The sequence below is a fragment of the Macrosteles quadrilineatus genome, unplaced genomic scaffold (assembly GCF_028750875.1).
Source record: "Macrosteles quadrilineatus isolate MER2022 unplaced genomic scaffold, UCM_ALF_1.0 Scaffold_3__2_contigs__length_128488019, whole genome shotgun sequence".
NCBI classification, from domain to species: Eukaryota; Metazoa; Arthropoda; class Insecta; order Hemiptera; family Cicadellidae; genus Macrosteles; species Macrosteles quadrilineatus.
The window spans coordinates 93,840,166-93,858,659 of record NW_026542596.1 but is presented as its reverse complement, the minus strand read 5'-3'; the positions used below and the strand labels follow the sequence as shown (position 1 = coordinate 93,858,659).

General features: G+C 33.8%; 1 protein-coding gene across 1 annotated transcript in view; it reads right to left on the bottom strand.

The window, feature by feature from the left end:
• LOC128990109 (myotrophin-like) overlaps window positions 1–18,494 on the bottom strand; it is a 35,413-nt gene that overhangs the window by 7,109 nt on the left and 9,810 nt on the right. Inside the window, exon 2 of the mRNA XM_054412362.1 lies at window positions 9,297–9,407. Within this exon, the coding sequence (XP_054268337.1) occupies window positions 9,297–9,407 (111 nt within the window). The remainder of the gene's footprint in view (window positions 1–9,296; window positions 9,408–18,494) is intronic.

Below are 18,494 nucleotides of genomic sequence, written 5' to 3'. Positions count from 1 at the left end.
ATGAAGAAAAGAACTAACGTAACGTACTTCTCTTTCTTCTTGGGATAACGAGTCAAAGGAAGTGGCCATAAAATTATGTTCTCAATTTTAAGAAATTAACAAACTGTTTTTAAACTTTGAAAATGGCATAAATTCTATTAATAAATCAACTACAAGCAAAATAGGCCTACAATTATTAATTGTACATTAAAATAAGCGAAGAAGACTGTAAGTAAACTATTTTGAAGATCTGCACGTTGACCAAATTCGCAAGTACATACCAACTTTTACAAATTGAACTAATATAAAAACTTTTGATAACAATCTATTAACCAAAGACTCCACTATAAACTCTATGATACCTTTCCCATATAGTTTAAGTCAGGTGTAGGTTTAACCTCAATTATCCCATCCATAATGTAGATTAATTAATTTTATCATAAACTAGGCTAACTCTATTACCTATTGTATTTAAATTATACCTTGGGCTATGTAAAATTAACTTATTGTAATTGATTCTAAAACAGTAAATAACTCTTTCCGTAATTGATGTTGTAAGTTATCATTTTCACACAGCTCCACCACGCACCCTAATATTTAGAAAAGAAAAAAAAAACGACCCTGAGATTAAGACAAATTAGCCTAATTAGATTTACGTATTTCAACCAAATTTTCTTTCAAAATTAATTTAGGCTAAAAAGAAGATAAATGCAACAATTGGCGGCCAGCAAAGTGGGGCTGTGTGAATAGTCTTAAGTTAGGCTAGGCCTAAAGTATAACTTGCCTCTGACTTAGGCTAGGCCTAGAGTATAAGTATGGAAGATGAACTGGGTCAGGAGGAGACTGATAGCCTTAAAGAAATGGAAGACTTTTTGGGGTTCAGTTCTGATTCTTCTCAATCGCTGGAGGGAATCGGAAATGGTAATCTAGATGAAGCGAGCAAAGAAAATAAGAGTAGGTCCACTTCCCCTAATTTTGAAACTAATGAACATTGTAGGCCTACAGCACCAACACCAGAACACTCATCTAAAACACACACTGACACTCACAACACAAACATGAATGACACTCAAATGATAAACATGCTACAAGCCATGATGGCTGAAATCAAACAAAATAATACAAACATGATGTCTGAAATGACACTAGTGAACCAAAGCATCACCACTATAACAAAAAGTAACACACAATTAAACAAAAAATTTGATCAATTCAGTAAAGAGATGAAAGAGAGAACAGAAAAGGTTGAGGTTAGGTTAGACAAAGTCTTCGACAACTTGGAAGCATTAGAGGTCAAGTTTCAGGCTAAAAACGACTTGTGTGTTAAGTTGGTAAATGACAAAGTTAGCGCAGTAAGTAATGAAAATAAGAAGAATAGGGATGAGATAGATGAAGTACAAGGTAGGGTTGGAGTTGTTGAAAGCAAATTGAAAGCAGTTGAAAGTGGAAGTACGGAGGAAATAGCAAAGAATAGGAAGCTTATTGATAAATTTACTTCTAAGCAGAGACAGTTCGAAGAAAGATATGATAATGAGGCAGTGGTGGTAACGAATCGGATTGAGTCATTAGAAAAAGATAGGCCTAACCTAGTTAAACAAATTGAACAAATAAACAAAAAATTTGAAAGTAATATAGGCATGGTTAACTATACTCCTTAAGTACCATAAGTGCGAATGCTGAACTATTTTTAGTAAACTTTGAAAATGAGCAGTCAGGAATTCACCCAATGACTTTTTTTAAATACGCAGATAAGTTTGTGGAGGTATCGGGAGATAATTGGGAAGTTCAGTTACTAAATATTATTAAGTACCTGAAAGGCGAACCAGAGACTTGGGCAAGACAACATTTGGATAAATTTAAAAATTTTGAGAGTTTTAAAGTTGAATTTAAAAAGAAGTACTGGGGTGTAATCAGACAAAGACAATTTGAACATGAGTTAATGGGGCAGGGTGAGTTTAACAGCAGTGGTTTGGATCTTGCAACCTATGTCCTCAAGTACTATGAAATTAACAAGATGTTGGACAAACCAATGTCTATTGGAATGTTTTTAAATTACATTTGCAAACATGTACCTGAGAGCCTAGGAGCATCAATTCAAACAGTAATGACTGTGAAAAATATCACTACTGAAGCAGATATGGAGATTATGTGCAAGAACATAGGGTTAGTTAGGGAGAAAGAAAGTTTGCCAGTTAATCCTAGTAAGTATCACTATAATAAGGGAAATAAAGATCCGTACAATAAGTATAATAATGATCAGTCTTACAAAAAAGATAGGGAAGTAAAAGCACAGGTCGTAGAGGTATCTGCTGAACCAAATGAAAGTGAAGATAAAAATGGAGATAGGGAACGGGGAAATCAAAGTTTCCGAGGAAATTGGAGAGGAAGAGGTGGTTACCGAGGTAGGCCTATCAATAACTACTACAGAGGAGGTCGATATTGACAAACAGCGCCACATACTGAGAGTAGCATGGGGGAAGGAAATGAATTGAGAATGTTAGGGGGTTATGAATTCTTGGGAGACTCCCAGATGGTAAGATTTTACCGACAAATATTGAATGTAGAAGCGAAATCAGTGTGTGGACGTTGGTGCATTGGCTTGTGCGTGGGGGGTCAAACAATTAATGATTTAAATAATTTAGTTAAGTACAATCAACACAAAGTGGGTAAGAAAGTGATAGTACTAATCGGCACCAATGATTTATTGAGAAACAGGGGGGTAGAGAACATAATTACAGATTTAACTGCCTTGATTGAAAGTTTGAAAGTAAATAGTCATGAAATAGTAGTCTGTACTCTCCCACCGGTGCCTAAACTTGCCTTAACTGACGCGAAACATTTTGAAAAACTAACATCGATCAACAATTTTATTAAAGGATTAAGTGAACATGAGAAAGTTGAGATTTTGGATATAAGTGGCGATTTCATAAATAGTAAGGAGAAAACTGGAAGTAAAATGGAGTATTATGAAAAAACCATTTATAGTAATGGAACCACGAAGGATGACCTTGTTCATTTAAATACTGAAGGTTTCAAAGTAATTAAGAGGAAAATTGACACTTTAATCGGCAACAAAGAAAGAGGAGTGAGAAGCATGGTAGGGCTTAAACAGACTAATAAAATTTTTTGTGAAGGCGATTTAAGTGAGGAATTATTGGACGAGAATAACTTCAGTGCTGGACCTAGAGAAGTAATTAATCAATATCTACCAGAGGTAGAAATAAAGATAGGTTCACTAATGGGTAATGGGATGGTAGACACAGGATCTCAGGCTACTATCTTATCAGAAGAGTTTTATTTAAAAATCAAAAAGAGTGTAGATTATGAAATACCAGAAGTGAGAGTAGCCAATACTTCAATAACTGGGGCCAGGAGTAGGAAAGTTGAGAAACAAGTTCAAGTAGATGTACAATTCAGCAATTTGATTATACCAGTAGACTGTTTAGTAGTAAAAGGTGTACAGGTAAATTTTTTGATAGGATGTGACTTTTTAACAAAGCACAATGCTGTTGTTGATTTTAAGGAAAGAAAACTAAACATGGTATATGATAGTATATATTACAGAATAAATCTAATTGAAAGCAATGACAGTCTGACAAGTGGTAGTATAAATATTGTTCGAGTAAACTTCCTAAATCAATTAGCCTATGAAAATGAATTTGAAAGTCAATTAAATGCTTTTGAGTCACTAATCTCTTATGAGACCCAGATAAATGAGCCTAGTAGGGAATCAGTAGATCTAACTATTGAACAAAAAATAGAACAAAAAATAGGAGAAATGGGACAGCAATGTGAAGACTTAGATAAGCTAAGAGATGTATTAGTTAAGAATAAAGGAGTGTTTTCTGATAAGCCTGGTTGCATCAAAGATTATGTAGCAAAGTTGAATTTGAAAACTGAAACGCCATTCATAGGAAAGCCATATCCCGTTCCTTTTCATAAAAGAAAGGCAGTTGAGGAAGAGTTAAATAAATTAAGAGAAATGGATATAATTGAGACGTCTAACAGTAGCTTTTCAAATCCTTTAGTTTGTGTTGTCAAAAAGGATCTGTCAATAAGAACTTGTTTGGATCCAAGAAAATTAAATGCGTTTCTTACACCGGATAGACAATCAACAGAAACAACGGAAGAGATATTACAAAAGTTCATGAATGTAAAATATCTCACTACTCTTGATCTAACAATGGGTTTCCATCAGGTACTACTCGATGAAGAATCCAGAAAATACGTAGCTTTCACTTTTGCAGGGAAAAACTATCAGTATAAACGACTTCCTTTTGGACTAAATATTAGCACGGCCCTCTTTACTAAAGCGATGAATATGATTTTTGGATCTGAATTTTATGAATTTTTAACTTGCTATGTAGACGACATTTTAATTACCTCAAACACATTTGAGGAACACTTAATGCATATTGATAAAGTCTTGAGTAGGCTAGCTGACTGTGGAGCAACAGTTAAACTAAAGAAAACAGAGTTTTTTAAGGACGAAGTGAATTTTCTTGGTTTTGTCTTGAGTAGGGAAGGAGTAAAGATGGACCCAGAAAAAATTAAAAAAATCCAAGACTTTCCAGAACCAGATTGTTTGAAAAAGCTGCAAGGTTTTTTAGGCCTATGTAATTATTACCGGACATTTCAAAGAAATTATTCGTTTTTGACAGCTCAGTTTAACCATATATTAGGAAGTAAGAGCAAGTGGGTCTGGGGTGATAGAGAAAGAAACACTTTTCAACAGATTAAAAATAAATTCATCGAGTCAGTAATTTTACGACATCCAAACTGGAATCAAGCTTTTTACATTAACACAGATGCATCAGATATAAATGTAGCGGCAATCTTGTATCAATACAACGAAAAGGGAGAAGAAAAGGTAGTGTGTTTTGCTAGTAGGGCACTAATCAGTGCTGAGAAGGGTTATACTACGACGGAAAAAGAACTTTTAGCTGTAGTGTTCGCATGTAAGAAGTTCAGGTCATATATCATAGGACATTTTAAGGTTGTAGTGAGGTCTGACCACAGAAGTTTGTCTTTCTTAAAGACTTGTAGGCTCACTCATGGCAGACTGCTGAGATGGAGCTTAGTGTTACAGGAATATAACCTTGAAATAGAATACGTGAAGGGTAAAGAAAATATACCAGCTGATGTTTTATCTAGAGCTACTGATGGTGAATTCATCACCAAAACAGACATGAATACAGTTCACATATATAAAACTAATTTAAAGTTAGGAATAGAGAATAGGGAAGTAAAAAAATTGTTAAAAAACCTAACTGAAAAACAAAGACAAGATGAAAAAATGAGAGGTATAATTGATCAGTTGAATGAGAATGATAAAATTAAACAAAATTTTGTAATGCATAACGGTATTTTGTTCCAAAAAAGCAAAAAGAATGAACAGTACAGAGTTTGTATACCGGACTGCCTGAGATCAAAATTAGTTGAGTTGACTCATCTTAAGTATGGACACCTGGGGGGTGGGAGGATATACCTGTGTTTGAAGGATTTTTGTGTATTTCCAGCTATGGAAAAGAAAATTAAAAATCAATTGAAAACATGTCTACTTTGTCAAAAAGCCAAACAAGTAAATGTCAAACAGATAGGGAACCTAAAGCCTATAATCCCAGAAAGAGTGAAACAGTTGATTGCGGTGGATTTGATAGGAGAGTTGCCCATCGGCCCGGGGGGTGTAAAATACATTTTTGTATTAATAGATGTATTTTCTAAGTATGTAAAGATGTATGCTATAAAACGAGCAAATACTAGGACTTTGTTGACCAAGATTTTTAATAAATATATTCCAGAAGTAGGTGAGATAGAGTCTATCTTGAGTGATCATGGAAGTCAATTCACAAGTGAATTGTGGTACTCAACTTTGGAAAATTCTGGAATAAAACCAGTACACACATCAGTATATCATCCCCAATCCAATCCAACAGAAAGAATTAACAAAGAAATAAATAAGATGATTCGCATTTACTGTCACAACAAACATACAAATTGGCCTAACGTTTTAGAATTTATTGAAGGGTGTTTGAATCACTCGGTTCATGGTGTCACAGAGCATGTACCCGCAGAGGTCATGCTGGGTAAAGTTAACACTCATTTTTTAGAAAAAGTAATAGAATTTCCTAAGGGAAGAGATTTTAGTCATGTAGAATGTGTAAAGTTGGTAAAGGATAAGTTATTGAATAAAGCTCAGAAGAGAAAAGCAAAATTTGATAAGAAAATAAAGGCTGTGAAGTTTGCAGTGGGTGATAAGGTCTTAGTTAAAACTCACAATTTATCAAACAAGCTTAACAAAAAGATAAAGAAATTTTTTCTGCTTTTTACTGGTCCTTATGTGGTAGTTGAAATTAAGATGGAAAATGCCTACAAATTAAAAGAGATAAACTCAGATAACATAATAGGGACCTATAATGTTACGCAATTAAAGAAGTATTTTGAATAAAGCAAGTAGGAGATTTTGAGGTATTTACAGTATTTAGAAATATGTAGTTAGGAGAACACTGTAATACCATAACCTCATTGGTGTAAATAAAATGTCGACTTTATGATATTAGGGTTGTAGTCAGTAGGTTCAAAATGCTCTCTGTCTTTTCCTGATACCATGCTGTCTCTAAACTTTGCTTACAATTGACATTTATTAAGTATTTTGGTAGTTAGTTATAATAAGTATCTTGAATTGTATAATGTATATTTTAAAGGGTTTACGTCTTGAATTGTAAAGTAGGAAGTGTAAAAGTGTGCGCTAAAAGGTCTTCTGTGATGAATAAGCGTGAAGTGGGAATTTAAAAAAATGGTTGATGGCCTTTGAATAAAGAAGATAAACTTACATGAGTATGGATCAAGAAAAATAAGAGAAAAAGAGACATTCACAAATATGACACTAGAAGAAGATGAGAGAGAGCTAGACGACATAAAATGGATAGAGACCAATAATCAAGTAAGAAAACGCCAAACATGAAGGTAGGCCTATGTGTTTCATAATTTATTAGGCTATACTTGGACAATTCAAATGCCTTCTAAAGTCTGGTTTCAACTTAAGTGATAAGAAGCTCTCAGAAGAACGACAAGGAGATAGGTGCAACAGTTAAAGTGTCAATATATAATGGTATTTTTCTCTTAAATAAATGGATTTATTGATCAGTTGTTTACTCAAGATATCATTAAAAAAAAAACAATTAGCCTAAACCACTTAACAAGTCACTGTAAAAAACCTAAAAGTGACATCCCAAAAAAGCGACGAAGAACCAGAAAAAACATTCAGTGAAATGATTTAGCGCGTAGTGAAAAGGACAGACGGACTTAATTTTAAAATTAAGAGTTTTGATTTTGTTAGTATTTAGAAAGAAAAAAATGTGCTTTGTAGGATAAGATTGTATAAGATTGCTGACTGTGTATATAATGATATTATGTGTTAGTTATAAGAATTTTCTGATATGCTTCTATTGTTTGAAAATTTACTGATAAGACATACAAATGGTTTGTGTAAAAAAAAAAAAAAATAATAAAAAAAAATAAAAAAATAAAATAAATAGAAAAGAGTATAATTTATAAAAAAAATTCTAAACAGCTAGCAATTGAGGTACAATGTTTAGAAATTTGTTTAAAATTATGGGGGGTATTGTGGCAGGTCATATATCAATAGCCTATTTGCAAAACAAAGCCTAAATAAAAAATAGCCAACATATTAAAGCCTAACTATTTAATCAGTTACTAGCCTAGGCCTAGTTAGGCTCAACTAACTAATTTCTACTGTAAATTATGAATAAATAGTATAAACCTTCTGAAATATATTACATTAGTAGGAAAAATGGATAAAAGGAATGGTATTTGTTTAATAAAATTGTATTCTGATCCTCATAACATGTTAAAAATCTGCATTCAAATCATACAACCAAATCGGTGGGTAAAAGCGATCGTTAACGGCAAACAAAAAACCGTGATAAAAACCTAAATAATGATAATACATATTTTTCTGCCGAAATCGTAAATAATGGTAATTTAGAAACATAACCATAAAACATTGCAGACGGAAAGTTAGATTCAAATCAAAAAGGTGGATGACGTCAGAACTCGAGACACCAAATAGAACTAAAATAAAGAGGTTAGATCAAAGATCGGGAATAGTTTTCAATCATTTTGCAACGAAACTAAAAAAAAGCTGAGAGAAAGCTACATGCAGACAATATATTTGGACTAAACCACGTAAATTTCTAAGCCAATAGGATTACGAGTTGACATTCAAGTCGGTGTAGGTGAACAATTTCTGAAAATTATCTCGTTTTTAACAAAAAAAAAAAAGTAAGTAGAAGCTAGCCATCTTGAATCTGAGGCAATGAAGAAAAGAACTAACGTAACGTACTTCTCTTTCTTTATGGGATAACGAGTCAAAGGAAGTGGCCATAAAATTATGTTCTCAATTTTAAGAAATTAACAAACTGTTTTTAAACTTTGAAAATGGCATAAATTCTATTAATAAATCAACTACAAGCAAAATAGGCCTACAATTATTAATTGTACATTAAAATAAGCGAAGAAGACTGTAAGTAAACTATTTTGAAGATCTGCACGTTGACCAAATTCGCAAGTACATACCAACTTTTACAAATTGAACTAATATAAAAACTTTTGATAACAATCTATTAACCAAAGACTCCACTATAAACTCTATGATACCTTTCCCATATAGTTTAAGTCAGGTGTAGGTTTAACTTCAATTATCCCATCCATAATGTAGATTAATTAATTTTATCATAAACTAGGCTAACTCTATTACCTATTGTATTTAAATTATACCTTGGGCTATGTAAAATTAACTTATTGTAATTGATTCTAAAACAGTAAATAACTCTTTCCGTAATTGATGTTGTAAGTTATCATTTTCACATAGCTCCACCACGCACCCTAATATTTAGATAAAAAAAAAAAAAACGACCCTGAGATTAAGACAAATTAGCCTAATTAGATTTACGTATTTCAACCAAATTTTCTTTCAAAATTAATTTAGGCTAAAAAGAAGATAAATGCAACAGGTTAGGTAGGTTACCGATAATAAAATATATCTATAAAAGATATCCACCTACCCCCAGACCTGTGACGTCAAAATGACGTTGGCGTTTTTTCATGGGTAAATTTCTAGGGATAGAATTCCGGCGACCCCCGTGAATATGTTCGCTTTAACCAACTTTCCACTAAACACTCATTCATGACATTTGCATCAGAGCTTTTTGATCTCTATAAATTACAGGAGTTACATGTTAGGCATAGTGCTGAAAGAGATAGAATTTATCAATTAATTAGGCTACTAAACTTACATTTACATCTGCTCCCTTTGATATGAGATATTGAATGACGTGATCTTGTCCATAATCAGCGGCATAGTGAAGTGGAGGTCTACCATCAATTTCTTTATTCAGATCCATCTCCTAAAATTATAACCATATCTATACTATTCTACTAGTTAACGTTTGCGCACACAATGATTTCAAAAACGGCTCCTACAATTTCCTCTAAATTGTTAGGAATATCTTAGTTTCAGGCTAAAAACAATATCCATTCCAGCCACTGTTCTGGGAAAATTCCTTTTTTCGTTAAAAACATTTTCCCCTTTGGAAGCCATTAAAACTTTTTTTAGGCCCAACCTTTGGACATTTGTACTCAAATTCAAAGTCAAGAACTAATAGAAGCTTAACTTATTCAAAATTATTATTAATTCAACCAATCTATAATTCGAACATATTTTATATTTTAAAACAAAATTTAATTAGGCTTATATCACAAGATTAAATTCAAATGCCGCTCGATCACTCCACCTGAGATTAAGATCCTTACAGTAAATTATAACATTGAACAAATAATTAAAACCATTGTAATAGGCCTAGCCTAAAGTTTTTAAAGTAAATTCATCTCCCACTGTTTGTACAATTTATTGTGAACCCCCTTTTCTTTTCTTTCACTATCCACTATCAGTTTTGTATTATAATTAATAAATTTAAGTTTCAAATTTGTACATGGAGTTTCCATTGTAGACCTAAGTTAAAGGTTGATTACAAAAATGGCGCCCAACGTGGGGCAACAAATTTAATCTTGTGATCCAAATGAAGCAATTTTGAAACCTTAGAATGAGTTTTGTTAGCAGTTAAGATAGAGAAATAACAACTCACAATTTAATTAAAGAGATTTATTAAGTTAACAAACCATAACTGTAAACAATATCCTTTTTCCCTTCTTGTGTAATCCCATGCCCCATAATTATAATTTAAGGTCCCGCAATACCATTCCCAACCCAATAATGACTGACACAGTTGACAACATTCAAGTCCCCACTGACAATAATAACACTTCAACATTCACACAACACAGTTTGTTCGTAAATCCCGCACAACCCGACAACGTAATAACACAACACGAAGTCGAACAATCCAACAATCTACCCGGGCAAAATAATAACAAACTTTTCACCGAGTTTAATAAAACCGAAGCAGAAGTAAACATGGCAGACGCCATTTCTCAAGCAGAAACTGACACTGGAATTCGCCATCTTGAATGTCAAGGCCAACAGATGCCGGTCTTCGCCGACGACAATACCCGAACGCCACCGAAGACTTCCGATGCTATCCCGTCTCATTCTCCCTGCCAGCTGACTCTCACAAAGTTAAACAGTGACGTCACTGCACCTGTCAATGCCTCACCAACTAAGTCGACAGTCGTTACGGATGATTTTCAATGCAAATTAATTTCATTATTCGAACTGCTTGGAAATAAAATCGATAAAGGTCTAAACGAAGTAAAAAGCGACCTAAACGAAGTAAAAGCTGAAGTAGCTAGTGTTGAAAACAAACTTAATAAGGGCCTAAATGATGTCAAAAACGAGGTTAAAAATGAATTAAATACTAAATTTAACACTCTATCAGAAAATCAAAACAACATGCGTAAGGAACTAGACAAAATCCGTGCTATCCAACAAGTACATACTTTAGAATTACAACAAATTGAAAACAACATTATTAAAAAGGTGTATAAACAGAATGACGAAATTAGAAAAGAAGTGTCCAATATCGTAGCTAATGAACGCATTAAGACCAATGAAATCATCACTGACGAAAGTCGTAAAATTGAAACCAAACTAACCCTAAACATCAATGAAACATCCCAGAACACTAAATCAGATTTAGAAAATTATATAAATCTAAAAACCACTGAAATAAGAAATGAATTGGCACCGGTAGTCGAGCACAACCAAAATACAATTCGGCAAACAACAGAAACACTTAATCAAGTAACTAACCTCATACATGAACAAGAAGCTAAATTTACTAATATTAAAGCCGACCTTGAACAAAAGCTAAAACAGGAAACCGCTTTTCTAACACCTCAAATCCATGTAACCTGTGGAAATTCAAGCTTAACCAATGATTTGACTTTACCTAAATTCAGTGGTCGATCCCATAATCCCCTGGAACATCTAACACGTCTGAAGAGATATTACCAAAAAGTACTTTCACGGCAAAGCACCGAGCAAAACCCCATAGAAATCTTAAAAGACATTCTTGAAACAAGCCTTGAACACCAAGCTTCACGATGGTTTTCATTGGTAAAGAATGATTTGAAGTCATGGGAAGATTTTGAAACACAATTTATCTCGAAGTATTGGAATCGTGACCTTCAACGGGCAATCAAGCACAAAATCGAATCCGAACATTACAAGCCTGACGGAAAGTTAACTCGATCCGAGTATTTTATTGAACGAGTTATTACGCTACGATCCCTCACTCCAGCGCTGACTGAAGAGGAAATAGTGGCTATTTTGTCCGACCACTTTTGCTCACTTATTCAGGACGCACGACGTGTGCAAAATGCAAGCAGTGTTTACGAGTTTGAAGCACTACTTCAACGACAAGATCTACACGACGCAGAGAAACGGCCTAAAAATAACTCCAGTCCATCACCATCCCACAATAACCAAAATCGAAACGATCGTCCTAATAACTACCATAACAATCGAAACTACCAGAATCGGCCCAACTTTCAAGCTCAAAATCATTACCAGAACACTAATCCCCACCATACCTACAATCCAAAGATAGAAAAATCTCAGTACTATCAAAACCACCGGCCCCAACATAATCCAAGTTGGCAACCAAGAAATCCACCACCACCACAACATCAGCGAGGCAATGTGAATTACATGTCCGTTACTCAAAATCCTCAACGTAACACGAATCAAATACATGGCCGTGATTACCCAACATCAGAGCAAGTCCAAATGTGTAATTCAATTTCGCAAGTTCCTTCACAACACCGACCGCCTAACAGTACGACACAGCAGTACAGCGGGCAGCTGCCTTTAAACGGGTAGGCGCTGTCGAAACTGCCGGTCTGTATACAACACTGCCAATTAACGACAACAATCTAGAATCTTCAGCGCCTGTGAATCAAATGGGACTAAACAGACCAAATAATCAAATAAATAATTATAACCAAAGTAACATAGAACCTTTACATATTAACACAATTTGTTGTAACCGTGAATTTTTATTGAGTGAAGAGACAATAGATGAACTTTGTACTAACAATTTTAAAGCAAACTGCCCAGAAATAAATGTCAAAATAAGTAATATTCCCATCTGTGCTTTAGTTGACACAGGTTCTAACATTACCTGTCTAAACAAAAATTGGTTCAACGAAAATAAACATAAATTATCTGAATTTGAAGAACTTCCTGTAAGTAACACATTCATTAAAACTGCCACCGGAGAGAAATCTAAACGATTATCTAAAATCTTATTGCTGCCATTTGAAGTAAATAATCAACCAACATACATACAAACTTTGCTTGTACCGCACCTAGTAAGATCATTAATTATATGAACAGATGTTTTAAGCTTATGGGATGCACGAATCGACTTCGAACACAAATCAATAAATATAAATATTAATAATAATGATGTGAATTTGAAGTTTGGAGAGGTAACTATTGACGGAATATCTTGCTACATTAACTACAATACAAGTGAAACCTACAATTATGAAGATGATTTGATATATAATAATACAAATGAAATAAATACACATAGGTACAGTTCACAAACAAGCAAAACTCAAAGCAGCATTTCACCAGAGATAGTCAAAAATTCTCTTGCCAATAACCAGTTAATTAATGACGAACTACGTTCTAAACTTGAATCTCTAATACTAAAGTATAAAGATGTCTTCTCAGACGAACCAGGAGTTTGCAACAAATACAAACATATCTTAAAAGTTCAAAATTCTCAAAATTTTAAGAAGAAATCCTACCCAGATCTCAAGAAAACATACCATATCTATCGTTACCTAGATAGCGGGGATAAGGGAGTGTTGCACGACGTCCAAGTGCCACGACGTCCAATAATATTTTTCCAGTGCCACGACGTCCAAAACATAATTTTTGAGTTGTTGCACGACGTCCAAGTGCCACGACGTCCAAAAGTACAGTAACTGCCAAAAATATAGTCTTTCTACAAGCTTTGGACGTCGTGGCACTTGGACGTCGTGAAACAGCGCACTATATAATTGTAAAGACGTATCATTTGCACCACGTCCAAAGCCTCTGCCAGTTGCACGACGTCCAAGTGCCACGACGTCCAATCAATATTTGACTGTTGCACGACGTCCAAGTGCCACGACGTCCAAAGTGCCTGCACACTGTGAACACTGTTTGCCGACCTCAGTGCATACAGTTCGCATTGCAATTATTGAAGGCAACTAGTCCTAGTCAACTGTTTGAAAGTTGTCAACCGCTTCGTCTTCGATTAATGTTTAAATTATTCAATATTCAATGGTTCTAATTGAACTAATTATTGCATTAGCTTAAATTTTTTATATGTAAAATAAATACTATGTCACCGTAAAATGTAATGATGCAGTATTTCTGTTGTTATGATTGCATGATTGATTTCTACAAAATAGAGCTATGTCATAGAAACGAAATAAATAAATGACTACCTACACTATTCACTATATTGTATGATTAATACAATAAATTAATCACTAGCCCAAAAGTAAATATGGTTGGTTTAATGTGAGTAGTGGTAGAATTCTAAGTACTGCAGTAGAATAGAATTGTCATACTATATCAATTGGTAGCAAATTTACTCGTAAGATAAAATGTATGCACAGTTTTATAACAGCTGTAAGACTTCCCATTTAAGTACCGGTATCATTGAAATTGTATAACTTCCATTGAACAGAAATGAGATAAGTAGATATTGATACACAGATATATGAATTTTCATACACTTATAATATGACGAATTCAAAACAGTTTTATCCGTCAAATGTGCTAAATATTATGTAAACTATCAACTTTTTAAGCTACAATGATGTTACTACAATGGTTAAAAATGTTTCCTGTGAAACAGTGGGAATAATCTATAATATTAAAACGAAACAGTGTTTTTTTATTTCACGATTCTGAATCAACCACTCGACGGATTATCATGATTTTTGTGTTGAAAGAAAGATAATTTTGAAAACTAGGGAATGTCGAAGCCATAATTTTAGTTTACGGTCCCAGTTTTTTAGAAATTAAGTTTTAATTTTTAAAAAGTCTAGCAGCCGACGCTAAGATTCTAAACTAGCTTTTGGCATAAAATAATGTGCTTAACATAACAGCTGTAAACATTCTGCTTTTGTGTCACAAATTCAGCATTTGGATAAAAATGCAAAGACATACTTAGGGTTGACTTATTTATATACTACTAGCTGTGTACCCGTTCTACGCACGGGGATCTTATAATATTCAGTTGAAACCTTCTTATATAACGAACAGCAGTTGGTTTGCATATTTTAAGATATGCTGGCCAAACTATTATACATAGCTTCATTTTATGTTGTTTTTTGTTGTTCCGGATCGGTATGACAATCAATAAAAGGTTAAATTACCTCTGTGTCTGCCGGTCGATCCTATAACGGTAGGCTTACTTTTATTTTTACTATCTGATCTCGTTTGCATGGCTCAATCACGTCCTGGTTGAAGTTCGTTCGCTTCGCTCACTCACCTGTATGTTGGAGCTCGTTCGCTGCGCTCACTTTCCTTCAGGTTAGCTCGTTCGCTACGCTCACTTGCCTTCAGGTTAGCTCGTTCGCTACGCTCACTCGCCTCCAGGTTGCAAATTAGCTGTTGTCATAAATGTAAAAGAAATAATAGTGCTAGTGCTGCACCCTGTTGGTAATCCTTGTAACTTTAATGCTATTGAACATCACAGAACAGAACCAACTTGTTTAATTGAAACAGCTGTTAAGATTCAATAATTTCATTTCTCATAAGGTTAACATGGGCTTCCAGAAATTCCACGTCAAAAATCGACAAAAACTTGATTTTCAAGGGTTTACTGTTAAATATCTAACTGTCTCATATTCGATGAAATACGTCTAAAACCATCTCATATATGTATAGTATTTGGAAAATAAGTTTCAGGCGGGACAGTGCTATAGTTATTGAGGAGTAGTTGTAATAAAGTGCGTATTTTAGCGTTACCAAGAGAATGACAGATAGACAGACAGACAGACAGACAGACAGACAGACAGAAATTGAGATAAGGTTTGATTCGGTTTCTCTGACCTATGAAATGTAAAAATAACCAAAAAGTTCATTATTCTAAGCAATGTACAGACAAAACTCTAATTTTATTTATATAGATGTGTAATGCTAATCATTGGTACGTTGAATTCTTCTATAAGAGTATGGTAGATTAATTAAATATACATAGTAAAATACTAGGATGTTCAAATTATTTTTTAAAGCAATCTTTGTAATCTTCGATTTGTTTTAGAGCAATATAATTTGTTTTAACTAACAGCTGGTTAAATATAAACTATGGAACTATTAGGTTATTTTAATTACTCTTATTTTGTCATTGATTATAGGAAACAAGTAAGATTAGTAGAGATAATTAGACCACAGTTTAAAATAGTTTAGACCAAAATTAATTAAACCACAGTAGAAATCGAGGCTCTGTACACGAGTCTTAATAAAAAAGGATAGATGCAAATTATTTTACTGCTTCACTTTTCAAGGAAAGATTAGAAAAATAACAATGTTTACATGTTTTAATTCTTCAAGGTAGCTTTCTGTTTACAATTAATGTTTGTCTGCTTTAACTTTGTTTGGATTTGGCCCGAAAATATTGATGTCATAAAAAGAAGATCAAGAATAGTCAGGAATCACGATTTTAAATTACCACCACAACCTCAGCCGGGTTTTATACAAAGATAAACAGATGGATGACATAGATTGAACACAACGTCAACATTGACCTAGGATACTGCAATTAGACAAACCATCCTTTTATGAAATCGTGTTCAGTTGTGGTTACGTTTGGGGGTGCCTATATCAGCGCCCCAAACGTGAAAATATCACTTTTATTACAACTATGAATATTGATTGTAGTTTCAATTAACTTATATGGGAAATTATACGATGTACATTTATTCAATGAGGGTGGGTAATTATCAAGGATAGAACTGATATACGGTATGGATAATAAACATTGACAATTACGTCATTAGCTTTACTAGCGTGTTTACTTTTCATATTCCTGCTACATGTGACAAGTTCTTTTTTTCAAATGAATGTTATTTGAACCAAACAGCTGTTTCAAAACAAACTGTTATTGTTTTTACTTTTCTTTGTTTACACTTATTTATTTAGCAATTAATGCAGTGACATTGATATAAAGGATAGGTGTGACGATTACTTTTGATGTTATGACACCAAAGTTAAATTATGTGTACTGTGAATTATATTGGATATTATCGTTTTATTTTAGGTCGTTTCATTCAGACCTATTAGAAATTGTGTATAGTAGTTGTATAGTGGTGATAATAATTATGGAAGAGGCAGGTACCTATGCTATTTTTTTGTCGAGACACAATCTATCCCTTTTTTGGGTAAAAGATGGAGTAAGTAAGTAAGTAAGTAAGTATGGAAGGTGGTATCGTTGACTAGGTCTATACACTTCTCAATAGACTATTACTCTCTCTACTGTAGGCCTACTTATAATCAGTGTGCGTCTGTGCGAATCGGCTGCAAATCTCACTTCAACGCTTTTCACATTGTAAAAATTGCAGAATTGCTTTTTTATTGTAAAGTTATCGGATTTAAAATGCATATCGTATAGGCCTATGATGGAATAAAAAAATATTTGGTCACACAACATTTGATTACCGGTACAAGATGATTTTTCACATTAAAACTGCAAGAAACTTTGTCTTTATGTGTAAACTAGCTGATCTGAATTGTACACGGTTTTAACTGACTACTGAATTCCCGTACGTAGGACGGGCTAACACCTCGTTCGTTTTAAAAGAAATCATTCATCATGGATATAGGAAATAATTAGGATTCTATAATCATTGCCCTATCAACCTAGGCCCTTTTCCTGAGTGTTATGAGGTTTATTTTTTGATTTATTTTTGTGTAAACCGTAAAATAATCCCCCTGCCACAGCAAATCTGTAGACTGAATTTCCATTTGCCTGATTATATAATTTCACTAAAATATGTTAGAAAATTACCCTTTTTCCATATTTATTTATATTTTCCTATTTTTCCTATTTGTCGGTATGGAACTATTGTGATAGCTTTTTTGTTTACAGTGCAAACCATGGATGTATGGATGGATGGATGGATGTTTGTGACAAGCAAACGCGAAAAATACTAAACCGACAAGGTTGAAATTTGGTATGATGATAGTTGACATCCCCAATTAACATATTCTTACCTCAAAAATTCTTTCAGTCTCCGCCCCGGTGGCTCTGGCTCTGGACTTTCTCTAGTTAACCTTATAAGAATTCATATTTAAAAAAAATAAAGAATTTTGTCAGCCGTTTCAACTGTACAAGTTGGTTCTATGATATTAAACAGCATTAAAAAGTTATAAGGCTTGCCAAACAGGGTGCAGCACTATTATGTTGTTTGTTTGCATTAATGACCACAGCTAATTTGACCAACTAGCAAAAAAAAGTTGTGGTACACAATGAGAACTTTACTTTTTCCATGGTCTAGGTGCAAGAACATCAGGACTATGGTAGATGTGTGCTACACAATAGGATACCGTATAAATTAAGAGACCAGTTTTTTTTTTTAAATCGTGTCCTCTTCCATAACTGCAATAAGCATTTTATACTTATATGTCAACCCCGTACGAAGGACGGGTACTCTGCTAGTAACACAATAATACAAATACAGTATACTAATACAATAATACTGTAGGTTTCCGTAGTCTGTGGCCATAGGTTCATCTGAACTGTCAATCAATTCTGAGAAATTCACAGTTGTAAATTCTTACTAGTCTTTTTCTAAGTTCACGTCGCACTCGCAATTAGTTCGCATGTTTTATGTAGGAAAACAGGTATGCCCTAAGTCATAGCATTTGTAGGTTAAGTATAATAATAACAAACATGCTTATCGTAGGTTTGAAGGCATACTTGTTCAAGAATATGCCGTGGTAGGTTTTGTTTATAAATTTTATG